Source organism: Equus przewalskii, chromosome 1, assembly GCF_037783145.1.
Source record: "Equus przewalskii isolate Varuska chromosome 1, EquPr2, whole genome shotgun sequence".
NCBI lineage: Eukaryota > Metazoa > Chordata > Mammalia > Perissodactyla > Equidae > Equus > Equus przewalskii.
This window is the reverse complement of record NC_091831.1, coordinates 171,180,619-171,207,092: the sequence shown is the minus strand read 5'-3', so window position 1 is coordinate 171,207,092 and position 26,474 is coordinate 171,180,619. Positions and strand designations below refer to the sequence as shown.

At 37.8% G+C, this 26,474-nt stretch overlaps 2 protein-coding genes across 5 annotated transcripts in view; one reads left to right on the top strand and one right to left on the bottom strand.

Moving 5' to 3' along the window:
* Positions 1–6: 6 nt before the first annotated feature.
* On the top strand, positions 7–20,826 carry PPP2R3C (protein phosphatase 2 regulatory subunit B''gamma). Of its 3 annotated transcripts, none has more exons than XM_008512963.2 (13): positions 7–144; positions 4,037–4,164; positions 6,303–6,407; positions 7,056–7,168; positions 7,833–7,930; positions 8,808–8,878; positions 13,001–13,133; positions 14,626–14,681; positions 14,760–14,835; positions 15,611–15,747; positions 17,482–17,619; positions 19,086–19,145; positions 20,524–20,826. In XM_008512963.2, exons 1-13 carry the CDS (start codon positions 87–89, stop codon positions 20,710–20,712), a joined length of 1,362 nt encoding a protein of 453 aa, XP_008511185.1. In that variant the 5' UTR covers positions 7–86; the 3' UTR covers positions 20,713–20,826. The 3 variants fall into 3 exon arrangements, with proteins under 3 accessions (XP_008511185.1, XP_070484940.1, XP_070484931.1); XM_070628830.1 differs by lacking the exon at positions 7–144 and adding an exon at positions 3,669–3,840; XM_070628839.1 differs by lacking the exons at positions 14,760–14,835; positions 15,611–15,747.
* A 522-nt stretch (positions 20,827–21,348) lies between these two features.
* Positions 21,349–26,474, bottom strand: part of LOC103546406 (signal recognition particle subunit SRP54) — a 79,277-nt gene continuing 74,151 nt past the window's right edge. The window contains exons 3-5 of one of the 2 annotated variants that reach the window (XM_070628805.1): positions 26,382–26,448; positions 25,200–25,297; positions 21,349–23,400 (exon numbers count right to left, since the gene is read on the bottom strand). In XM_070628805.1, coding sequence (XP_070484906.1) covers positions 23,194–23,400; positions 25,200–25,297; positions 26,382–26,448 — 372 coding nt within the window. In that variant the 3' untranslated portion in view covers positions 21,349–23,193. The remainder of the gene's footprint in view (positions 23,401–25,199; positions 25,298–26,381; positions 26,449–26,474) is intronic. The other variant, XM_070628812.1, reaches the window with a different exon arrangement.

The window sequence follows — 26,474 nt, the reverse complement described above, 5'->3', positions numbered from 1 at the left end:
GCTGGACGGCGTTTGACGTCGGAGCTGGGAGGGGGTGGAGCGGCTGGTAAACAGCAAATGCGGGAAGCGCTGCGCGGGAGTCAGCCATGGACTGGAAAGAAGTTCTCCGCCGGCGGTTAGCGGCGCCGGACACCGGTCCACAGAGTGAGTTTGGGAGGGGCCGCCCGCAGAGCCAGCCCAGCCGAACTCCTAGAGGCGGGGGGAGAACGGGGAGGGGCGGCGACGGGAGCCGCGCCTTCCGCTCCTCTGAAAGCTCTCCTGACAAAGGGGGCGGAGGACACTGAGGTTGAGGGATCCAGGGAGGTGAGACCCACCCTTCCCTGGGAAAGGATTTGCGGGAATGGAAAGCTGCCTTATCCGCTCACTTGCGTGGTCTTGACAGAGGCTTGTGAGGAATAATTGAGAACCCCGGCTCCAACAACTCTTGGGTCCTACCAGAACCTATCACCCATTGATCCTACTGCCTTTTTACTATCACACTTTTCACTTCCCTCCTTATCCATATTAGATTTCATAATCCTTTTTTCCTTGTCCATTTCCCCGTCCTTCACACTTGCTTGTTAAGCTAGCTGGTTACAGCTGTCTTTCCTCTTCCACACCTGCACCCAGGGCGCTCACAGTGGCTGGAGGAAAACGGAACCAAGCTGAAGTGTCTCTTTTAATTCAAGTCCACTCACCTAAAGTCGGTGTTTCAGTCATTCATTTAGTCTCCTTCCGTGTTTCCTTAGACAGTCAGTGTCCCACATTGTAAGGCACTTCTCATACCAGATCTCCAATCCCCCAATATGTCCTGCCTACTCCTTACCTTCAGCTGATGGACTCCTGTGTGTATATTTATTTGAGAAAGTGGAAGCAATCGAAGAAGAACCTCACCTGTTCCCGTTACCATTCTGTCAGCCCCTTCCCCCGCCATGGGTGCCCATACACTCTCCCTTCCTGTTAAGATGACAACCGTCCAAGCTCCTCCCCTCCAACACTAGATCGTGTTCCCTTTCTTTTATTCACTGCCTTCACTCTGGCCTTACTCTCTCTCTCATGCCTCATAAAATATTCCTTCTCTACTGGATTATTTTCATCAGCTCTGACAAACATGCTGTACTATCCCCTATCTTAAAAAAAATAACTTGGGACCAGCCGGTGGCGTAGTGGTTGAGTTCATGCTTTGGCGGCCTGGGATTCACGTGTTCAGATCCCAGGCATGGATGTACATACACATTGTTCTTCAAGCCATGCTGTGGCCATGTCCCACATATAAAATAGAGGAAGATTGGCACAGGTATTAGTTCAAGGACAGTCTTCCTCAAGCAAAAAGTGGAAGATTGGCAACAGATGTTGGCTCAGGGGCAATATTCCTCACCTACCCCCCCCCCCCCAAATTTGATCTCACATCCCTCTCCAGCTTTTGTTACCTTTCTCTGCACTCCTTATAGGAAAACGGTCTTGAAAAAGTTACCTTTATTTGTGCTTTCTCCTACACTTCACTCTTAAACCCACTCCGTTGCTTGTCTATTATGCACCAAGTACGGGTCTAGGTTATAGCAGTAAACAAAACAGACAAAAATCCTCATCTAGGGGCTGGCCCAGTGGCGCCGTGGTTAAGTTCGCACGTTCCACTTCTCAGCGGCCCAGGGTTCACAGGTTTGGATCCTGGGTTCGGACATGGCACTGCGTGTCAAGCCATGCTGTGGTAGGCGTCCCACATATAAAGTGGAGAAAGATGGATATGGATGTTGGCTCAGGGCCAGTCTTCCTCAGCAAAAAGAGGAGGATTGGCAGCAGATGTTAGCTCAGGGCTAATCTTCCTCAAAAAAAAAAAAAACTCCTCATCTAAAGCATAGAACTTACACTTCAGTGTTGAAGGAGGTGATAAATTAATTAAGGCATTTGGTTGTAGAACTGCTGTTTAAGGCTATTTCCTTCGTTGGTGTGCCAGATCCCATGCCATTTTTGCCTACTCAAGGATGTACTCCTGCAGTTGCCCCCCTCTCCTGCATCAGGTTTTCTTTCTTGGTCATTCCCATCAGTATGTGAACATAGTGGTATTTTCCCATCTGAAAGAAACTTTCTTGTCTTAACTTCCGCCTCTAGCAATGCCTCATTTGTCTGCTTCCGTTATAGCAACACTTGTGAAAAGAATTGTGGGTTAAACCTGTGCTTGTCAAGGTCATCCCTGGTCTGCATGTTGTTCCCGTGGTCCGTTTTCAGTCCTCACTTTACTCGACCCGCCAGCAGTCCCTGCCAGGACATGGTAGTTCTCTCTCCTCCTGCACACAGTTTCTTCTCTTGGTTTCTGGGAGACACACACTCTTAGTTTTCCTCCTGCCTCACCAGTCACCTTTCTCAGTCTCTGCTTTCTCTTCCTCTTCTCCCCAACAGCTTAACATTGGAACGCCCAAGGCGGAGTCCTCGGTCAGCTTCTATCCTCTGTGTACACTCACCTTCATGGTGAAGTTATCCAGTGTTATGGCTTTAAATACTGTATATTTGTATTGTCTCCTAAATTTTTATCTGTAGCCTGGACCTCCTTCCAAATGCCAGATTCTTATATTTAATTGCCTACTTGACACGGCCACTTGCATCTAATCGATACCTTAATCTTAACTTATCCAAAACTGACCTCCTGCTCTCCTTCCTCAGTTGCTGTCTCATAGTTTTCCCCAGCATAGTTACTGGCAACCCCATGTGCTCACAAAACCTTTGGAGATGTCTTTGACTGCTCTCTTTCTCTGATACCCACACCCAGTGTATCAGCACATCCTGGGACTTAGAAGAAAATATAGAATATAGTTACTCATGACCACTTCCATTGCAGCCACCCTGCTCCAAGCCACCACCATCTGTCACTTAGATTACTGCATTAGCCGTCCCGTTGCTTAGGGTGGCTCTCTCCCTCACCAGAATACAAGCCGAGGTCTTTCACGTGACCTAGTGGCCTGGCTCCCTGCTATCTGCCTTCCCTCGTCTCCTACTAACCCTCTAGGCTGCTTCCTCTGCCTGGAATGCACTTCCCCCTGAATATCTGGATAGCCTGCTTCCTCACCTTCTTCAGGTTGTTTTTGCTCAATTTCATCTCAGTGAGGCTTTCTCTGACACTGTTGAAAGCTGCATGTATATACGGGCACATATGCACACATCCACTCACGTATATACTTGTGTGTCCCTAGAATAGTTGAATGAAAAAGAATGAATGAAATAATGAAAATGACTCTTGGGATTTGGGCTTGGGTGACTGGAGGGATCGTGGTACCACTAACTGAGATGGGAATATGGATTAGAGAAGAGTAGTAAGGTGAGGGGTGGGGAAAATTATTTTAGCACTGTTAGAACATGAGGATGAAAATATTTTGTTTGAATCTATGAGTTTAGAGTTCAAGAACAATGTCTGGGTTGGTGATACAGGTTTGGGACTTAGAATTTAAACTACAAAAGTTGAAATGATAGAGGAAAAAGGATTAATGAAAAAGAAGAAATGGCCAGAAAATAGGAGAATCAACAGAGTGCGGTTTCATAAAAGCTAAGAAAAGGTTAGAATGATCAACAGTATCAAATTTAACAGGGAAATCAAGGACAGGTCTGTTAAACTAAGCAATTAGGTCATTGGTTGCCCTGGCAAGAACAGTGTCTGTAGAGCGGTAAGAGCAGAAACAGGATTGCATAAAGAGGGAATGAGAGGTAAGAAAGTAGAGATAGCCAACGTAGGCTTTTCATTTGAAAAAGTGGATGAGGAAGGAAGGAGTCGTGTAGCAGCACGTAGAAAGGAAGGGGTTTTTTGGAGGGATGGGAAGGACCTCAGTGTATTTGTAAGTTAAAGAACAGCCAGTAAAGATGAAGAAATTGAAGGTACTGAAGAGAGAGGGGGGAAGAAGGAAAGATTCTGGGTATTTTAAGAAAGTTGATATAGTAGATGTTCAGTGTCTCAGCCCGATTGTGAAGGCCTTTTTTGCACTGTAATTAGACTATAGTAGATAGATGACCTGAGGAAAAGTGTTGTTTGACTTTAAAAGTGCCTTTCCCCCCTAATCTATTTTGTTAACAGAAAAAAAAAATGAACAAGAATTAAAAGAGGAAGAAATGGATTTATTTACCAAATACTACTCAGAATGGAAAGGAGGTAGAAAAAACACAAATGAATTCTATAAGACCATTCCTCGGTTTTATTACAGGGTAAGTGGTATCTAAACAAATGTCTTACAGAGTTTATAAATGAAATTTAATTTTAAAATGGGATAAGAATCTTATACTTTATAAATAAGTAAATTAACTATATGTTAAATTTTATATATTTATCCTTTCGTTCTAACTTATCATTATCTTGGAGCTGATAAAATCTTGAGTTTTTGTATAAATTGATATAAGAACACAAAGTTACTTGCCCCCTTTTTTGAGCTATGGGCTTTTTCTTTCTTCCTTCCTCATTTTTATGGATATTAGTAGTAGGCATTCTATTGGATTATGTTGTCAGGCTCTTTAGAAGACAGGTTTACTTGGCTGATCACCATTTCTAACTTTGTCTTTTACTCATGTTATACAGTGTAAAACGTTTGCTCAAGGCTAAACTGAAAAACTGAGAATGGGAAAGTGAAGGAGTTATACTTAATTATATATTTCCTTGTGCTGAAACTGTAAAGAAGTCTTTGAAGAGAGTTATAGATAAAACAGTAGCACCTTAAGAAAGCTATTCCCAGCTGACATTCAAGGCTACCTAAAAGAATAAGACCTGTTCAGTATTACGTAAAATGTAACCACTATAGAAAAGTTAACTGGAAATTTCGCTGAATGTCTCTTAAACCTGTTACTTTCTAAACTCAGTTAATTATAACATTATTTGCAAAGAAAGTAAACATTTTGTTTCACTTGCATTAAGGACTGAGGTATTAATATAAGTGAATTATCCATATAATTGTAGCATTTCTTCAAGTACAAACTTTTTTCATGTGAACCATTTTTATTGGCAAGCTTTCTGTAATACTATATGTCTCCCAGCCTTTTAAGCATTATATGACTAATCCACGTTTGTCATGGAAAAGAGGGAAAAAAAACTAAACTAGATGATGTTTTCCCATAACATTGCCCAGAGATGGAAACAAACATTTTTACATGAATCTTTCCACATATTTCTGTGATCACATGTGTGTGTTTAACAAAAATGGGATCACATCACACATATTTACCTGTTTTTTTGCATTTTCCGTTTTCTTAAACAGGAACTAGAAAACTGATTTTTCATAGTCTAGGGGAGGGAAGGGAATTGGCATTTACTGATCGCCTGCATATTTCAGAGCACTGCAGATGATACTCATCATCTCATTTAATCAGGATTATCAAATAGGGTATCTCCCTACCCCAGGAGCAGCCCTTAGATGCGGATGTGACCCCACTCCTGAGCCCAGGACTCACTTTCTGATACTTGTAGTACTAACCTTGCAGTTCCTGAGGGGACCCTTTTCCCCGTTTCTGTCTCTTCCTTCTCTCTGACCTCTGCCAGAGCCCAGGTGGTTCTGGTCTGCAGATGTGGATTTGTGAGACATTCTTTCCCTTGTCTCTTCTCCCTCTCCTGCTTGCTGTCCACTGCTTCAGAGTAACTGCCTGTCATCTTTGGTCACCACTGCTCTCCTTGGAGCACAATCCCAGTCTGAGCCCCAGCCTCTCCTAATGTTTCTTCCTTCTCCATTCGTTGTGATGGGAGGGATGGCATCTTAGTTCTTGGAAATGAAAAGGGAAAACCATAACCCCCAGTTTGGACTACGGGTTACTTAGCTACATTTAAGGAGGCAAAGGTGTAAAAAAGGAAGAAGAAAACCTCAAAGCAAATTGTTTGAAGTCAAGTGGAATGAGTAACTTTAAAGCCTTGCTTATGGAAGTCACCCCACTGGGCAGACCCTCTGCCTTGGAGGTCAACGTAAGAGACACTGGCTTGACCATCTCCAAGAAGTAAGGAGATCTGGTCTCAAAAGGCATGCTTTGCTAAGACTGTCGATCTTCAGCTGGTCCTAATTTAATTCTACATCAGTCTTAGGTTATAGTGCAAACAGTGCTCTAAGAATATAAAATGAAACTTGGGCTAGACTGTTAGCTTTTTGCAGGCAGGGACCTGGCCTTACTGACCACTGAATTCTCTGTGGATCTCTTTTTGTTAAATGAACTTTTTAAATGAGTCATTATTTGAAGTTAAGCAAAATTGAGATACAAAAAGTAATTTCAGGCAGTGGCATACATAGTTATTTTATGAGACCCAGTACATTTTACATAATCCAATAGTCTAGAATTTAAGTATAGAAATTAACTCTACAATGTATTTTTAGCTGCCAGCTGAAGATGAAGTCTTACTACAGAAATTAAGAGAGGAATCCAGAGCCGTCTTTCTGCAAAGGAAAAGCAGAGAACTGTTAGATAATGAAGAGTTACAGGTAAGAATGGAATCAAAGGTTGCTTTGCATGTTAGCCATTTCCTAGTTCTCTTATGTCACACAGGGACTCAGGGGCCTTAATGGGGCCGGTGCTGCAGAGTGGGTGAGAGCACAGGCTCTGGAGCGATGGTTCCACCAGAACCAGCTGCAGAGCTTGCAGGGGTCCAGTCTCCCAAGGGTAGTGTTGTTTTGCTTTTTAAGTCCCTAGGTGATATTAACATGAGGCCAAAGTTGAGAACCATCACTGTAGGGTCAGACTGCAGGAGTTCACTCCCAGCCCTGCTCCGTGTTGGGCAATGGACTTAACGTTTCTGTGCTTCAGTTCCTATCTGTAAAGGAGGGATGACAGTATCTACATCATACAATTATGTGGATTAAAGAGGTACTATATATGAAAACTTTAGAACTTAGGAAGCACTCAGTATATGCCAGCTATTTTTATTGAGCTATTTTTCTTATTATAGCTATTATTTTTATTATTTATTTTATTATGTTATTAATAATCACAAGGATAATAGAGGATGAGATTCATCTTAGTATTAACTCTCTGCTATCAGACTATCATTTTAATGGAAATAACACATTTAACTAGCTTTTTAAATTTTATTCTGTTAATTATAACATCTTCATTTCTGCAATTCTCCTAAGAATTTATGGTTTTTGCTGGACAAGCACCAGACACCACCTATGATTGGAGAGGAAGCAATGATTAATTATGAAAATTTTTTGAAGGTTGGTGAAAAAGCTGGACCAAAGTGCAAGTAAGAATAATATAATTAACGAAAGAGTATGTTACATTAAGCATTTTAAATGCCTCAAGTAAATGTTAATGAAAATTTAAGTCAATGGTATGACAACTTGAGCCAATTTGAGTTACTGATGAAGTTTTATAAAATTATTTACAATCAAGAAAACCACATTGGTATGAAGTTATTAAAAGAAATAACATGAGCCAGCCCTGATGGCCTGGTGGTTAAAGTTCAGCGCTCACCACTTTGGTGGCTTGGGTTCGCTTCCTGGTCGTGGAGCCACATCACCTGTCTGTCAGTAGCCATGCTGTGGCAGCGGCTCACATAGAAGAACTAGAATGACTTACAACTAGGATATACAGCCATGCACTGGGGCTTTGAGAAGGAGGGGAAAAAAAAGAGGAAGATTGGCAACAGATATTAGCTTAGGGTGAATCTTTCCTTGCAAAAAAAAAAACAATAAAAGAAATAATTATTTACAATACTATAGGCTTTCATTCTTAAGACAATAGAATGCGAAGATGTATGACTTAATATTTTAAGTTTTGAACTCTAGTTCTCACTTTTTTTATCACTTTGATTTTTAATTGTTTGAATTTATACTATTTGCTAATTCATAGAAGTCATTTCTATATTATGTTGGAAAATGACTCTAATCCTTATTTCCTTTCGTTAGGCAGTTTTTCACAGCAAAAGTCTTTGCTAAACTCCTTCATACAGATTCTTATGGAAGAATTTCCATCATGCAGTTCTTTAACTACGTGATGAGAAAAGGTGACTTTGTTTCCCCTGTGCTTGCCCTCCCCCTGTCTGGGAGTCAGGGAGGGTTGTGGTCCGTGCTTTTATGCAAAGTTGAATCCCTTCCAGGTGCAACAACTCTCTTAGTAAGTTTGCAGAGCAGAATTTCTTTCTTTTGACCAAGATTTGTTTTCTTATAGTTATGATTCTCTCCTGGAACTTACTGGAGCTGAGATTTTCTACCGTAAATTTGGGTTCATTATTATAAGAAACAAATAAAACAAAAACCTCATGTTTCCTAAAGATACTAACTAACTGGATATACCAAAAGCTAAACTAAGAGTTTTAATGTATGGTGATTTGAAATAATTTTAATTCACTGGTAATTTTATTTCACCAATATATTACAGGTTGAGTTGCCTGAGAGGATAGTTTCGAACTCACAACTATAGCATCAGATTCAAGGAAGTTTGTATTAAACAACTTGGAGTAGCTATGATTCCTATAAGTTCCATAATGATCTGTGAAGTCCTCTGTGTACCATCTTTAAGTAATATTTGGTTGCAGTAATTAACCTCAGTAGAATAAAAGCAGCTTTCGTGAAGGCGTAACATTACACTCACTGTCCCTGTTTGGTGGAACACGAGTTTAATAGGTAAAGAACAATATCTTCGAGGGCGCCACCGTTGTTGCTGTAGACATGGTAGAACTGTTGATATCTGCCGTTAATTCTCTGGCATGTTTTGTCTCGAGTAATTTTTGGGTTAATGAATAAGTATGTGTGAGAAGAGATGTGTTTTAGAGTTATTAGATTAGCTTGTCCCTCTAATCTGGCTCTTTATCTCCTTTTGTCCATTTATATGCTAAAGGATAGATCTTAATACTTACATTTTATTTTCTTGTTTCTTATAAGTTTGGCTTCATCAAACAAGAATAGGACTCAGTCTATATGATGTTGCTGGACAAGGGTACCTTCGGGAATCTGTAAGTATTAACCTACTTTAGTAACTACTATAGACATCAAAATGTTAACAGTGGTTATCACTGGGTGTTGGGATTATAGGTGATTCTTAGTTTGTTTTTGTTACTCTGTTTTTGTTTTTACAAATAACGTGTTACTAAAATTTTTTTTAATGTATATTGACCACAAAAATTCCTTTTTAGATTCTTTTTCTCAACCCTTACAACGCTTTTAAAGGACAAAATAAAAAGAGTGTCGTGTTTTAATAGGATTAAAAAATCACTGAAGAAATAGTGAAAAACTGTTGGTTATTCGTAAGTGTTATCAGTGTATGACTATTTTAAAATGTAAGGGCCAGGAATTTCTTCTTTCTTTTTTAGGAAATATAAGAGTAAAACAATGTGACCACGTTCCTACCTGTAGGTGTGGGTTGTAAGGCCAGTCCCAAGAGGCTGTTTATTTCCCATTGGATATTAATATGGTTAGGCCACGTTATCAACAGAGAATTATAGCCTCATGATCCAAATGACTATACTTCTTGTAACTGTGGGTGTCTAAACTATATGGACGTGCTTCTTTTCACCACACACTTTTTTCCCAAATATGGAGCCCTTTTTAAGGTTGTGGGGGAAAGGGGAAGGGAATTAGGCATAAATATGAACCAGGTTAATTAATCACTTAAATATTCAAATATGCAATTTAAAGAAATGCAAATTCCCTGTTATAGTTTGTTTCCTGTTATAATTTGTTGCAGTCTGTTTTATCCCGATTTCTGTAGAGAGAATCTGTTAGCTCACACTGAACATTTACATTTCTAGGGGGACCATCTTCTTCACCAAAAAAAAAAAAAAAAAAAAACCACAAAAAAAACTCAAACCTTTCTCGGGACACAGTACCATTCTTGTCCTTTAAGGTCAGATCAACTTGACAGTAAAAGGTTTTTGCTCGTATCCATCAAGAGACCTAGCAAGGAAGACATACTAGCCACCTGTTGATACTTAATTCAGGTCAGATCTTGGAGTACTTCTGTAGCTCTGGGAATTCTTGTCAGTAGTCACTCGGTTTACAAAACACACTTGCCCTTTACTGTTTGTCTTCCCTCTGCATGAATCGCAGTAAAAGTTGACAGAGGGAGGTGGGAAGGAGAAAGAAAAGTAACAGTTTATCTCTGTAGTGTGTTTAAAAGAGAGTTGTTTTACCTTCTCTCAACAAAAGAAAACATTTCTCTCAAAGAAAAGAAATATTTCTCCCAACCTTGCCACTTTGCCTTTTGAAACAAGACTTTGTCTTCCTTATTTAAGACAGTGATTTCCAGAGCGAACTTCTATAATTTGAGTAGCGTAGGCAAACTTTCATTCACTTACTAAGTAAGCACTTAGCAGACAATTTGTGCCAGGTATTCTGAGCCTTACTCTTACGGAGCTTTTTTTCTAGCAGAGTGGGGAGGCAGACACTAAATTATAAGCAAGATAATTTCAAATAGTGACAAGTTCCATGGAGACAATAAAATAGGGTAGTGGGAGAGTCTGACAGGGGTTGGGGGCTATTTCAGATAAGATGGAAGGGGTGCCTTTTTGAGATAGTGATTGCGTTTTAGCCATAAAGGATGAAAAAGATGCTGGCCTTATGAAGATGTCATTCTAGAGGGAACGGCAATTCAGTGTCCCCAAAGCGAAGTTAAACCTGACTTGCTCTGGGAACAGAAGGAAGCCAGTGTGGCTAGGGCATATGAGCAAGGGTTAGAGTGACAGGAGATGAAGTTGGAGAAGCAGGCAGGGGCCACCTGGAGGGTCTTTTAGGCCATAGGAAGGAGTTTGGATTTTATTTTGAGATTAATGGGAAGCCATTAGAAGATTTAAGCTGAATCTGTCAGGATATGGTTTACATTTTAAAAGATCACTCTGGATGTTGTTTGGAGAATGGATTGTAAGAGCCTAGAATAAAGAAGGAATAGTTAGGAGGCTGCTGCAGCAGTCCAGGTGAGAGATGACAGCTGCCCAGACCAGGGTGATGGCTGTATAAAAAGCAAGTAATAGATTAATTCAATATATCTTTTGGACGCACATGCCCCCGCAAATTTGCTGTTGAATTCGATGTTGGGGGTAAGCCGTAGGGGCCTTCGTGAAGTTAAGGTAGGAACCAAAGATGAGTTTTAGATTTTTATTTTGAACAACTGCTGGAATAGGGAAAAATGGGTGAGGACCAGGGTTGGGGATGGTAAGAGTCCCTTTTTGGACACATCAAGTTTGAGTTGCCGTCTGTGTGTTCTACAACTTAAGTTATAAAGTATCTCAGATCACCCAGAAGCATTATACTTTACAACGTGCTAAAGCAAAAGTAACAAAATGAAACCATGAGAGGCTTTTAAATATATAATCCTGGAAAAGGGAAAGCCTTTCTAAGTAGGACAAAACTCAGAAGTCTGAAAATCAATGAATAAATTCAGCTAAATTAAAACAAAAAAATCTGTAGAGCAAAGACCATCATAAAGTTAAGAGAAAACAAGAAGCCAGGAAAAATACCTGAAACTCAGTCAGAGACAAATGGCCAATTATCCTAATGTATAAACAGTTCCTAGAAATCAAGAAGAAAGTAGCTGCTAACCCAATATAAAACTGGGCAAAGGATGTCAATAGTTTGCAGAAAGCAAAATACACACGCTTCTTAATCAGACGAAAAAATGTTAACTTCACTTAATATGACAAATGCCAAATAGATCTACACTATCAGGTTGACAAAGAGCAAAAAGTTTTATAATCTTTTTAATGAAAGAATGTCAAAGAGGCTGAGGTTTCCCAAACTTTTTCAGTTTATGGTGCCCTTATTGTCTCAATAATTTTTTCATAGTACCTCTAGGCCAAAAGAAATAGTTCCATTTATTAACCCTAGTTCTAAACAATTTAATGAAAGTGTCCATTAAACTTAATATTCTATTAGCCATTTGAAAAAAATAATACAATTAAAATGATATTTTTACTTTATTCTTAAATAACAATTACTAACGGAATGTGTGTGCCCATGGGGCACTGTACAGCTACTCATACCTGAGAATTAGATTCGACACAGTCATCCTCAGTTCCTCTTCCGCACTAATTTTCGGGTGGTACTTGCTTTATCACAGCAACCACCAAAAACCTAGCTTTGCAAAGACTGGTGTCATCAAGAGGAATGTATTTCGTCTAATGTTGAAAATGTGAACTACCTTGAGCTCATAGCTCTAACTCATAGTGACATCTGTCGTGCAGTGTCCAACACATGTTGATATGTTTCCCTCAAAAATTTAAAATATCCTGCTGCACGCCCGTAGGTTAACTGTGGCCTCGTGGGGTACAGTTTAGGAACTGTTGGTATAGCCTTCACATTGCTGGGGGAGTGTAGGATGGATGTGGCCTTTACGGGAAGGTGGGAGGTTTGCCAGCGTCTATCAAAATTAGAAATGTGCATATGCTTTGACCTAGCAGTTCTACTTGACAGAAATTATATCCTATATTCTCCCATAATATCTATGAATGAAAAATTAGCCCTATAATGTTGTTTTTAGTGTAGCAACACGTTAGAACAAACCTAAATGTCCATCAATAGAAGACTGGCTAAATAGATTATGGTACATCCATACAATGAAATAATACTTAGCTATTTAAAGAAAGTAGAAGCTCTTTGAAAGCCAATATGGAATCACCACAGAGTATATTAAATGATAAAAGCAAGACACAGAAGAATTTGCATGGTATGCCACTGCATCTTGCGTAAAGAGAGGAGGAGAAATAAACATGTATGTATTGGCTTGTATGTGCACCAGTTATCTTTGGAAAGATACATCAGAAGTTGATGATACAGGTTAGCTCTGGGGAGAGGAAACAGGTGAGAAGGAGATTTTTCAGTGACTACTTTTTTGTTCCTTTTGAATTTGGAACTGTGTAGAATGTATTACCTATTCAAAAATATGTTAAAATTTAAAAAGAAGTAAATTAGTAGAAATAAGTTTAATATAAAATAGTTTCACCACTAACATAGTTCTGAATTTATTTCATCATTAATATAGTATTAATGCTGAATAATTTTTAGGACTGAAATTCTATTCCATTGTGTAATGAAGAAACAAGATCAGACATTTAACACTTTAAAGTTTTGTTTTGTTCTTTCAGGATTTAGAAAACTACATACTGGAACTTATCCCGACTTTGCCACAATTAGATGGGCTGGAAAAATCTTTTTACTCTTTTTATGTTTGTACAGCAGTTAGGAAATTCTTCTTCTTTTTAGACCCTCTAAGAACAGGTAAAAGAAATCCTATCAAACTTATATGTTACAAGGATATTATTACTTATAAATTTTAATAACTAGAGAAAAGTATTGGAAATGTCATTTATTTATTTTCCCATGTCATTGCCATTAATACATAAAGATCATTTATGACTTACTTGCACTGACCATAACCAGCTGTGACAGTGGGCACGTCACCTAACATCCTACAGTGTCTTCATCTCTAAAAGTCTGAACTGGGTAATCTGTGACTCTTTTCAGTTCTAAGAAGCCAGTTATTCTGATATAATTTGCTATCCCTGATAAGTCATCTAATGGATAATTGTTCTTTTTGATGAAAAATATGAATTGGGAGATAGGAGAACCATTTAGCCATAATGTATTTTTCTCGTTCTCGAGTTAACTGTCCGTCCCTATGAGGATCAGATGAGTAAATTTGGCCTCATTAGCAGTACACTTTGTCAACTGTTCTAACCTGCTAGATTTAAATACATGTCACTGGGGCAGAGGAAGGGACAGAAGGCCCACATCAAAGTCCTTGAGTCTCCTCGTGTCCATGAAAATCCAGCTGTAAGTCCATCACACTACATGGTGGCTGACAATCTCTTTTAAACGCCTCCATTATAAGCACATACTCATCTTTTCCCTTCAAAGTTTACAAAATAATCATAGCCAACAGTTTGACTGTTGATTGTATACCAAGTATCGTGCTAATCATTTTACAAGGATTCTTTCATTTCCTTCTCATAATTTCATAAGGAAGGCATTATTTTTATTGTCCACATTTTATGTGCGAGGCAACTGAGACTTAGCTAGATTACATATCTAGAAATGGATTTAAATTCCCATCTGTCTGCTCTTAACCACGCCTTTGTATTGTTTCCTATTCCAGAAACTGCCAAAGAAAAATGGACACATTCTCCTTGTTTGATTACTAGCAGTATCATATGCATAGCCACAATACTCAACATAACTTTTCTGGGAATCTGATATCAGTGTAATTTTGGAAAGAATTTATCAATTGAATTTATATATTTGGGGGTATACAGGTAGACATATGAATTAGAGATTTTACTAAGTGTTCCCTGCAGGATTCCCTTTTCATAACAATATATAATAAGCACTTTGAGCATAAGAGCCAGGAAGCTTTAAAATATCAATTGAGCGGCCAGCGCAGTGGCATAGTGGTTAAGTTTGTGCGCGCCGCTTCAGCATCGTGGGGTTTGCCAGTTCAGATCCTGGCAAGCAGCTCATCAAGACATGCTGTGGCGGCGTCCCACACAGAACTAGAAGGGCCAACAACTAGGATACACAACTGTGGACTGGGGCTTAGGGAGGAAAAAGGAAAAACAGCACCAGTGTTCATTGAGTTCTGAATGCTGTTTTGAAAAAAGTAAAAATAAAGTATCAATTGAGTGGTTGCTGTTCTAAAATAATAGTGTTGTAAAATTGAGGTGGTCTTGTTTTAAAATGAAATTAAATAATTGTGTCTTTATATTCTTTAAAGGGAAGATAAAAATTCAAGATATTTTAGCATGCAGCTTCCTAGATGATTTATTGGAGGTAAATATGTTTTTTAAACTACTTAATTATACCACTTGACAGTTGCTATCTTTTAATTATGTCTCTGTGTTCATTTAGTTAAGGGATGAGGAACTGTCCAAGGAGAGTCAAGAAACAAATTGGTTTTCTGCTCCTTCTGCCCTAAGGGTTTATGGTATGTTCCTATTATGGTAAAATTCGAATTATCCTGTCCTCAGTTAATTGGTGTTCAAAGGACAGTTTTATGCATAGGCTTATTTACCTTAAGATCAAAGTATTCTAACTTAAGAGCTAGTATTCTAGATTACTAAAAATTACTTGTTTAAATACCGACGTTTTAAATTTGTGTAACTGTTTTGGAGTTACTGTAGTTTCTAACTCTTTAGTAGAACATACAGAATGTAATGTGATCCTTTCTTGTTGTCTCAGGGCATCATTAGGAACATCAGCTATGGCCTTGCATTGTGATAAAATGCTGCTCTTATGCACCACAGAGGGAGGGGTTCTAGGGCCTGGTTTGTTCTTTTCTGGAATTTCGTTAATCTGTTACATTACTCTGTTGGGTGGTCTTCTGACTCATTTTGGGATCTTTGCCTTCTGCTTTCAAGTGCCAGCATTTCAGTGGTTTTTGTTGATCCCCACCTCCATCTAATTTAGAAACCTAGGAAAGTCCTAAAAGTTGCAAACTGAAAACAAATGATGATGAAAGTGAGATAGCCCAAAGGCCATGACCTTCGTGATGGGTTTTCTGTGAGCAGTTCTGGCTTAACACTTGTTCTGACCGAGGTCACAGGGACAGCTGATGTTAGGGTACTACCCTAACTACAACGTGATTTGTTTGAAAATCAAGATACTAACCAATTTGAACTTTTTGTTAGTGTTTATTCTTTTCTCTTTTAATTAGAATTTTATTTTGGTCATACGTGTCTTTTATCATCTTTATTCCCAAGGCCAGTATTTGAATCTCGATAAGGATCACAATGGCATGCTCAGTAAAGAAGAACTCTCCCGCTATGGAACAGCCACCATGACCAATGTCTTCTTAGACCGTGTTTTCCAGGAGTGTCTCACTTATGATGGAGAAATGGTAGTAGTTTAAATCTCGGATAAGTTTTAAAAATTTAGGCTCTGACAATTTCCAAAAGCCTTTTTCTTGCTGTGATACAGCATTATTTTTATATCAGTGTGTAACAGTATCTTTAAAAGGTGTGAACTGATTAAATTACTTGAGATTTGGAACCTTTGATCTTAAGGTAAATTTGTTTAAAAACATTTCTTCCCTTAGGAACTCAGGCCAAATAGAAGATTTTAATATTTTGTTCACTTCATTGTCAGTGCACCTATTGTAGAGGAGCATGGACTAGAAAGAAAAAAAACCTGAAAAACTAGCAAATCCTGTTGACTGTTTTCATATGCAATCATTCATTGCTTAATGATGGGGACATGTTCTGCAAAATGCATCATTAGGCAATTTTGTGGTGTAGACATCATAGAGTGTACTTACACAAACATACATGGTATAGCCTACTACACACCTAGGCTATACGGTACTAATCTTATGGCACCACCGTCCCATATGCAGTCTGTCGTTATGTGCCACATGACTATAAATGATTCATTCATTAAATTACCAGGCCAGATAGTACCACACATGCCATAATTGAAATCTAAGAATCAGGTTGTCTTACTGTCTATAAGTGGCTATATTAGTAGCTAAAGATTGACTAACCTGCACCTGTCCTTTTATCACAACAATGCAAAATACTTAAGAAGAAAATTCTAAACAGCATTTTAAAATCACCATTCTTTGTATTAAAAACATGTGTTAAGGATCTCATAAATTTCCCAAACCAGTGATGGTCATATTGTCAGAAGAGAATCAGAGTTTTAGGTTTTATGATTTAGCTTTAACTGGTTTTCTGAGTAATACTATTGTTAGCCAGCTGCAAAGGAAAAGGGGAAAGAGGCACAGAAACTGCCGCATGACTGCACAGCTGTCTGCCAGTGGCCAGTGCGGAGCTTGTGGTTACTAACGACTTCTGGGGAATAAAGAAAGTTAGAGGCTACAGCTGTGCTGGAGTTAGACCACGATGAGGCTGCATCTCTCCAGCTCTTTATACTGCAATTTATGCGGAAAGGAATTCTTAATCTTAGCCTAAACACATCTGTTCCAAGAGTATAAAATTTTTTTCTAAGTGAGAAGAATCTCCCAAGTGTTTTACTACTTTTCACCATGCAAAAAAAAAAGTAATCTGTGACCATCCCTTTTCCGGAAAGAAAGCTTTGTTCCCTTCGTCTTTCTAGCCTTCTTTGTACTCTTGCCTTTTTTATGGATGAGAACAATGGCAGTTCACTGTAGAGTATCTGGCAGTTTTAAGGTGACTTCTTATTGGAAATCATCTGATTTAAAATTTTTAAACAATATTTCAAAACAGCTAGGTAAATGTACTGTTCTCTTCATTCCAGATAAAGTTGTTTTTCAAAATGGCCACAGTGAAATGAAGATATAAATTTACTGGCAATGTACAATAGCTTAATCACTGTCCTGTCCATTTCAAAAACAAAGCGAAAGAAAATTATGGTTTAAACGCACAGCAAATCTTGCTCCTCAGCAAATGAGCCAAGTCTCCACAACTGTCCTGTGCAGATGAAATGCTACATAGAATTCCTGAAAACCAGTGTTATGTATACAAATGGATCTCATTTCATGTTAAAATAAATTGCCACCTTTGACTGCAAAATAGCTTCATATCATCAGATAGTTACTTGATAAGTTAATTCCAAATAAGGTCTCTAATGCAAGTCACCTTTTTCCCTATAGGACTATAAGACCTACCTGGACTTTGTCCTTGCGTTAGAAAACCGAAAAGAACCTGCAGCTCTGCAGTATATCTTCAAATTGCTTGATATTGAGAACAAAGGCTATCTGAATGTCTTTTCCCTTAATTATTTCTTTAGGGTAAGTCTTGTGTGTAAATGAGTCATTGTTCCTTAAATTATGTTATACCATTTGGTTTACTCAGTGACAATTTTATCTAACGTGATATTTAAATTTAACAAAAGGGTTTACATAACAGATTTCAGATGGAAATCAAGTATGTTTTTAGATTTGTGTTTTTTATATATATATATATATATATATATATTTTTTTTTATGAGGAAGACTGGCCCTGAGCTAACATCCATTGCTAATCTTTCTTTTTGCTTAAGGAAGATTGTCCCTGAGCTAACATCTGTGCCATCTTTCCCTCTTCAGTATGTGGGACACCACCACTGCATGGCTTGATGAGCTGTGTGTAGGTCCTCACTGGGGATCCAAACCCATGAATCCTGGGTATTAAGATAACACCACCCCATCATAGGAATGCCCCCACTGTAGACAGACCTATTAAATGAAAATTCAGTTTTAGGAAAACAGTAAATATATCTTTTGAAATTAAACACTTAACCCCTTTTAAAAAGGTTGCTTTATAGTATCTTCTACTCCTACCATACTAAATTTTATTTATTAAATACATTGAAAATATTTCATACACACATTTACTTTACCAAAGTTATTTAGGCTTGGTTGTATGGACTAAGGTAAGAAGTTACTGGTGCTGAGCCCTGCAATCCTGGGCCATTCATAGAGCCTTTGTACATCACCATCCTAGTGATCAAGCTGGGCCTGGATGGTGCACTCTAGGTCATGCTATCCAGGTCCACTGCTCTACTAGCTGAGTGTACTCAGAGATTCTCATCTACTTCAGAGACATTCCCTGTGCACTCCATCAGTGGCAGCACACACAGAGGAGGTACTTGGAACATATTTAGTTGACTGTTTACCAAGAATTTTATAAAAGCTTCACATTTTCCACTGAATGACTCTCAGCTAAAATATTTATTAGTCCAGCTGGATCACAGTAGTTTCTTCAGTCAGTAGTTTTCGTTAAAGCTTATAAAAGAGTTCAGGGGTAGTTTACCTCTATTTTTTTTCTGTCAGGTAGAAGGCCGAGTGTAGGGTCGGAGGGGAGGTGGTGGAGTGAATGTCTTAAAGATGGTGAAGGTATGAACAGCGTTTCTGGAAAATGAGAGGAACAAGTCGTAAGAGAATAATTGCTAGGCCACGTTAAAGGCCCACCTGAGGTGGAGACGATTCCTCCGTAGCAGCAATAATCTGTAGTCTTGTATACTTTCTTCCTGAAGTTCTTAATAACTAAAGTAGGTCTAGAAAGGTTGATGGTTACACTAATCCAGTGTTTAGGTTCTACTGAATGGATGTGAAACATGGTCAAGGAAGTTGAGAATATTGGTAAGAGCAGTTGAAACAGTGAGGCTTGTGGTCTGATAGGAAAGGAAGTGGAACTAGAAAGGGGCTGTGGGACAGAAGAGGGGGCTGTTGTATATTTTATTTTTTATTTACAGATTTATTTCTACTAAATACAGGCCATACAGGAACTAATGAAAATCCATGGACAAGATCCTGTCTCATTTCAAGACGTCAAGGTTACTTTTTCCTTTAATTTGCATAACATCAGATAATCACTTATATTAAATGAAATTTTCTATGAAAGCAACTTATGAACAATGAAGTACTGAACCAAATCAAATATTTGCTGTTATTTATTCTGAATTGATATTTAAATCATTAGAAACTGAGACTAGGACTAATTTGTGTAGTTTATGATTTTAGCATTGTCAGCCTTGTGTTCTCATTGGAAGCATTCATTCATTTTGAGTGAAAATTAAGAGAATCAATATAGCCTGCATCCTTTGGCAGTCTATTCCACTGTAAACTGAGTTTTTAACTTGGGAACTATTTAGGTTCAGGCACTTTTTCAGTCTGCTACTTCAAAGGGCTTGCTTGCTTTGGTATTGGTTAAGGAGACATCAGTCCTACAATATGAAAACTACCATTTGAAATATATGCTGCTGTTTAGCATTTTAGTAATCAGACATTCACCAGCTATGAAAAACATTGGGTATCCAGTACCAATTCAAGTTTAGGTTGAGTAATGTAATAAAATAACCCATCTAATCTTAACCGAGTATAAGATAAAGGGCTATTTTAGTTTAATAGAAATGAGACAAATTTGAAACTATGCAACAGGCAACTTAAGAATTAGTAATTTTAAGTTGCCACTAACCTAGAAAAGGAAATTTCACAAACATACAAGAATAAAAGTTCATACATTTCATTTACCTGAATTGTTCTAATCTTTTAAAAATGTAATTTGCCTCCTTACATGTTATACTCAGAGTAATTTTACTACAAAAAGATTAGAAAACATGTACTAATTCCATGTAAGTATTCATACAGTACACTTCATAATGTAGACGAGACTCTTTCGTCTATTCCAGTAAATTTTAGCACAATTTAGTGTCATTCTGGATGACTAATTCTTTAATACTTAACCCCCCACCCCACAGTCCAGAGTAAAAGGTTGACATCAATTTTGGAAATGAAGCTTTGTCACTGTCTTAGCTCTGAAGCATTTAAGTTTTTCCTTTGAGCTGAGTGTGCACTTAAATCAAGGCCTTGCTTTACCACCAATTAGAAGACAACAGAAAAGTATACGTAGTTATTCAAAGAACACTGTGTTAGATAGTTTTGCCACTAATTAGCTATGTAGCTTGGATTAAACTCTGAGCCTGTTTCTTCTATAAATGAGGGGTAGCTATCACATACCTAAGGAATCTTCCAATAAAATTCTGTGCTTGTACATAGAGAAAAGGAGACTGCTGTCTGTTAAATGGCAAAGCAAAAGTTGGAACAAAAAATTTCACATAAGCTCAAGTGTCTGCCCTGAATTGTAGATCGCTGTGTGACAGAAATTAAGTGAACCAGATACTATATTTCATTGTATTTTTTTCTCTCTCAAAGGATGAAATCTTTGACATGGTAAAACCAAAGGATCCTTTGAAAATCTCTCTTCAGGATTTAATCAACAGTAATCAAGGAGACACAGTCACCACCATTCTAATTGATCTGAATGGCTTCTGGACTTATGAGAACAGAGAAGCCCTTGTTGCAAATGACAATGAAAACTCTACAGACCTCGATGAGACATGACCTCTCAAAGACTAGACTGTATTCATTAAGATAAACTTGAATGCTGCATGTAAAACCTTTTGAAGCAGAATCCCTAGAAATGGTCTAAATAAAACAGTTCATATGCCTACTGAACACAGCAAGTGTGCTGGTTTATTGGAGTTTTGGAAGCAATAGGACCAAATTAGGAAGTAGTAATTCTGGTTTCACTTAGCTCAAATATGGAAAGTGTGATTTGGTGAGGGTAGGAGTCCACTTTAAATCCATATAATCTCTAGAAATAAAGAAAGTTTTCTTGGAATATTTATGACATTCGTCTATTTGGACATGGTATTTCTTTTAACAGGCTGTTTCAATAAAAAGTATTCAAGTTAGTATTTTACTTTAATTAAAATCATTAGTATAAAAAATGTGTCTTTATTAACCAGTACCAGGGTGACATTTTACAAAACTTCATTTTGTTAAGGACTTTTGTTAGAGAATTTTAATTCAGCTTAAAGGTTCTCAATTGTACTGTTATGTTTAGTTTTTAGGAGACGAAAGATTAGAAGAGGGTAGAATATCATGAACTATGATGCAGAGGGAACAGTAATTATTAAAAGGGTTGAAAAGGAAGAAAAAGGGAAAGAGGCTTAAAAATAAGACAAAACCATTTAATGCATTTATGGGAAGTTTTATAGTTTGCATAAATAAAAATTATAAAAATTTAAGGCACAGTAAATAACTATATGAACATTACAAACTGGCCACTGTTGGACAAGTAGACAAAGTAAAATTCAAGAAACGTAAAACCTTCATAAGTCATTACCCTCCTTCTACTACAATCACAAAAGTTACTAAGTAAACTCTTAGATCTCGTGCTTCCAGGGGAAAAGACTCAGATCACCTTTAGATATGCATGCCTTCACAGATAATCAAATATCTGAGTTGGAGGTACTATCTCAAACGAAGTTAAAACGTCAGGTTAGCATGCTTTGAGCTATCGATAAACTATAATTTATGGTGACGTTAATTACATAATCTGAAGATTAATCCTTTAAGCACTAAATTTTGTAGAGTTTATACCCATGACTAATGCCCATCACATGCCATGAACCACCATACCATGAATCCATGTAACTGAAGATTCCTAATGAAGAAATTATCTTTCCTAATCCTTCAAATTTCAGCTGAAGAACTTAGTGGCCAGATGTTCATATTCATTGATAATAGATTTCCATTAACAGGCCCACTGTACCTATATTGTAAGTTTCTTTGAAGCCTTATTTTATATAAATATATTTGAGATTGAAAGGTTAATGCTGTTTAGAAGGCTATTAACAACCAAACCACCATTAATCTCTAAAAGCTAAAAGTTTGTGAATATGCTTTTAAGAGCAGCCTATCTGAAATACTCCATACATTTTTCCTTACCCACATTTAGTACAAATCAAAGTCATACAGATATAAGATTCTGAATACGTATTTAGGAATATTTTCAAAGTTAGTTACATATTATACTTTTGTAAGGTTTGCTAATAGCACAGTGGGTAGAGAGATGGTCAACCTGGGTCAAGTAAACTGTCCCCTTCACTGTTGTTACTTTGAAGTGGGCAATGACAGGTAACTTCATTATGCTGCCACTGCACCTTGCACAATATTTAGCAGTGAGCCCTGGAGGGTTAAGTCTTCACTGTCCCCCAGCCCCACTCCCATCCCCGCAACTGCTTGGGCCATAGGAGGAATTCAGGGCTGAGGGAGTGACAACCAGGATGCCATGTGGATAATCACTAGGTATTACCACTTGAATATAAATATATTAATAAATTCATTCCATAACTAGGGTTTTTAACATTATGTTCAAAGCTAGTTATTTAATTTGAATAACTACTGAAAAAGAATCTCAGATTAACCTGCATTAAAAAATGGAAACCCATCTTAATATTTGGTGTTTTTATAAACTCAATCACTTTTCCATAAAACAAAGTTATTCTCAAGGAAAGAAAGTTCAATGTGCTTTTATCTTGCTCCTTTTATTACACACTCAAGTGAACCATCCTTAGTATGAAATTAATGGGTAGCTATATAAATGTAAGACATAACATGAGAAAATCTAGGGGAAAAAAATCCTCATTTTAATCAGAGACTAGGAATATCAGCTCTAATCAGCCTTAATCAGCAACTTACCTATTTTTTTCCCTCACAAACAGAAATAAAAGACAAGATTGATAATTTAACTCCTTAATTGGTGGTTAGGGCTCTAGAATGTCCTTAACTTTTTTAAAAGATCATTTTAAAACCAAAGCACTAATTTGACACACAGTAAAAGAATAGTACAAATATCCACATTTCAGATATGGCTCTTGCTACACAGAGCCTAAGAATGAAGAAACACGTTTCCCTTTCCAGATAACTTAATAATTTAAAATATAAATAACTGCATTAAGTCCCACTGAATAGAGAGTGTGAAAAACCCTGGTAGGAAAGCCACCTTAGATTTTGAAGGTTGACAGTCATTTCCTTCTACGGTGGGACAGAGACTGGATTTTCTTTGCTTTCCTTAATTACTTCACAATCTCCCTCCATTTCAAAATTGAGATTCACAAATGAACTGGATACTACTGTTTCTGGTTGCTCTGTCTGAACAATGGAATCAGCCTGCAGCTTATTCTGTTGGTATTGTCTTTCTGCTTCTTCAGACATCCTGTTTTCTTCTTCTTCTTCTTCTTCCTAAAAAGAGGATATATCAAGAATAGTTGAAAAGTGTCCAAAAGGAACAGTATTTGTTCCCTTTCAGCTGCTTGTGTTTTTTCCTAATCAAAACATTAGTGCTCCTGAAACTTATATAATGTTACAAACCAATATGACCTCAATTTAAAAAACAAAACACATTAAGTGTCACGTCCAATTCAGTTTGGTCTAATTAAGACAAGACATACTTCCCTTTCTTCTGTTCCCAAATTGAAATGAAAACTATTGTATGACATTTTACGGAAAGAAGTTATTTTTAAAACATAGTACAGCACTGCTTAGCTTAAATGAGACCTGAATTAACTTTGAAAAGGGGCTATATCTTTTCAGATTAAGTCTTATCTAAATAAAAAATCAGCTAATACTACATAACTTCAGTTACAGGGTATCAGCCTATTCAGTGGAATAGGGTGATGTATTCACTAAGTGCTATAGCACGCTCGGGTTCCCATAAGCACCTAGTATACAGATAAGGCAGGCCCTGCCCTCAAGGAAATTTATAATCTAGGAGGGAAGTTAAGACATGTAAAAACAGTATCAAGACAGAAAGGAATGAGCACTACAGAGATTTAGAAAAAGTAAATAACTTCTAGTTCCAGACCTACTACATTCATGGAGGAGGTAGCATTTGTATTGGACCCTGCAGTATGACTAGTTGTTACAGGGTGAGCAACCTGTCAGGAAGATTAATCTAGAGCTTGCTTGAGAGTGAATGAGAAAGAGACCATTTAGGAGACTATTACAATAGTCCAGATGAGATAACATGGCTCTACACAAAGCCAGTAGTGTTAAAAACACTCATCCATCCATAAAACATTTTTGAGGCCACATAACAAATATAAAGTTAGTTGACCTTTCCAGATTCATCTCCAGCCACTCCCCCGTTGTACTCTCTGCTCCAGTGACAATAAAGCCCTATTTTTTGCCATTTCCCCAAACAAACGTATCTTCAGGCATTTACCTGAATTGCCTTCCTCATTTGCTTGAAGGAGAATAATAAAAGATTCTAATATTTATTTCATGCTCCCTCAAATTCACTAGGTGCTGTTCTGAGCATTTTACATATTAACTCATTTAACCCTTAGAGCAACTGTGAGCATGGCTTCTCTGCTGCAATTATCCTCATTATAAAGATGAGGGAGCTGAGGCTTACAGAGGTTAAGTACCTTCCCTCCCTGAGGTTACAGAGTGGGAAGTGGCAGAACCAGAATTTGAATTCTGATCCTTTGGTTCTTGATCCCATGCTCTTAAGAACTCAAGCTTTTTCACTCTTCAAGGCTAAACTCGTCACCTCACCCTAAGACCTCACAACATCTGCAGACAGAATCGCCTCACGTCTTTGTGCCTGAACAACTGGCCCTTACACGTTTCTAGTACATGTCATTTTCTGTGCATCAAACCCACTCCCCTTCTCCTACACCCTGTCTATGTGTCATAAATACAGAGATTAGGTCTCGTTTCCTCATCTTAAAATTGGAATAATCATCTAAAGACAGCTGTGTAAAGGTTAAATAAGTTAATATATACAAGGCACCTTACATTGCACCTAGCACAATGAAATCTAGCTGGGTTTTGCACTTAGAGCCTAGGGAAATGTCAGTATTAAAAAACTCTAAAATGCATACTGATTTGATAAAGAAATTAATGGCTGTATAATGAAATGCCTGGTATAAGGGAGCCACCTTTTAGGCAGCTAGAGGATAGATGTGTTCGTTACGTAACCCGTCAGGTCCACAGCAAACCAAACTGAATCAGGAAAATGTAAAAAGGAGACACACCTCCTTCTTCATCCGGTAATACTCATCAATGGCATACTGGTATTTTGGGGTGCTGATGCCCAAAACAGATGCAATCTTCTCTCCAAGAAAGTCACACACTAAAGATACAAAAGTTAAATGGCTTACACAATTCCATAAACATTTCTTGAGCACTTTCTATGTGCAAGGCACTGCAGAAATACAAAAGTTACAGTCCCTGCCCTCAGAGAGATTATGAACATTCAGTACATCTCCTCTTTATATCCTCCTTGATTTCCCCAAGAAGGACTGTGGCTCCTTGTGCGCTCCCAATAGCACTCTTCTCACACTTCTTATTGTAACATATCTCCAGGTGTTAGAATTATCGGTTACATGTCTATTTCTTCAAAAAAAATATACACTCTTAGAGGGTTGGGATACCATTGGGCTGGAGGAGAGGAATGGCTTGTACTACAACATTTACTAAGTGCCTGCCACGTGCCAGGCACTGTGAAAGGTTAGACTCAGGTTGAAGAACTTGCCCAAGTTGACAAAGCAAACCCAAAATCTAATCCAGGTCTGAATATAAAGCTCATGTTCTTTTCATTACACCAGACTGTCCAGGATATATTGAGTGCTCAGTAAATGTTTGGTGAGTGAATTTACTATTCAAAATTAGATCCAATAAAAAGAAAGTGATAGAAGCTATGAGAGAGTTAAAATTGTAAGCAGAGGAAAACTTTATGATTTAGAAACTATAAAGTTATTATGATTAAGTCCTAAGTTGATAACTCATTTCCTTCAAATAGGACTTAGTTATATCTCAATTTAAGAAATGAAATATTAATGAAACAAAACACAAATGAATTCTAACTACAGGCTTTAGCATAAGCAGTCAAACAGAATGAGAACAAGATTAGTAGGGAACCAAATGACAAAATAGCAAAATAGTTGCTAATAAAAAGAGCTCAAGAACATGAAAATCATATCTAAATTAATATAGCCATTTATCATTCCTTTTTTTTAAAAAAACACAACCAGAAGCTGGAGAATGTTTTAAGTAAAGTACAGTTAGATTAATATCTCCAAAGCTAGCTAGCTGCTGAGAGTGGCTAACTCTCTATTTTTCCTCCTTCCTTTTTGAGACACGCCCCCCTTTGGCAAAGCTCCTGTTCTTGGAGCACATTATAGTAGTTATACAGTATTCAAACAGAAAAGTAATACCTGAGAGGGTTGATGTGGCCGCACGAAGCATGTAAAACCATAAGTAGGGGCCCCAGTTAAGTTTTGTCTGCAACAAGAAGTCAGGTTAGCAAC

What these genes read in the sequence shown, in the direction of transcription:
- PPP2R3C (XM_008512963.2), top strand. Translation starts at nt 87, where the DNA reads ATGGACTGGAAAGAAGTTCTCCGCCGGCGGTTAGCGGCGCCGGACACC. An exon ending in AAGGGTACCTTCGGGAATCT is followed by an intron (nt 8,879 to 13,000) that starts GTAAGTATTAAC and finishes TTGTTCTTTCAG; the next exon opens with GATTTAGAAAACTACATACT. An exon ending in TCCTAGATGATTTATTGGAG is followed by an intron (nt 14,682 to 14,759) that starts GTAAATATGTTT and finishes GTGTTCATTTAG; the next exon opens with TTAAGGGATGAGGAACTGTC.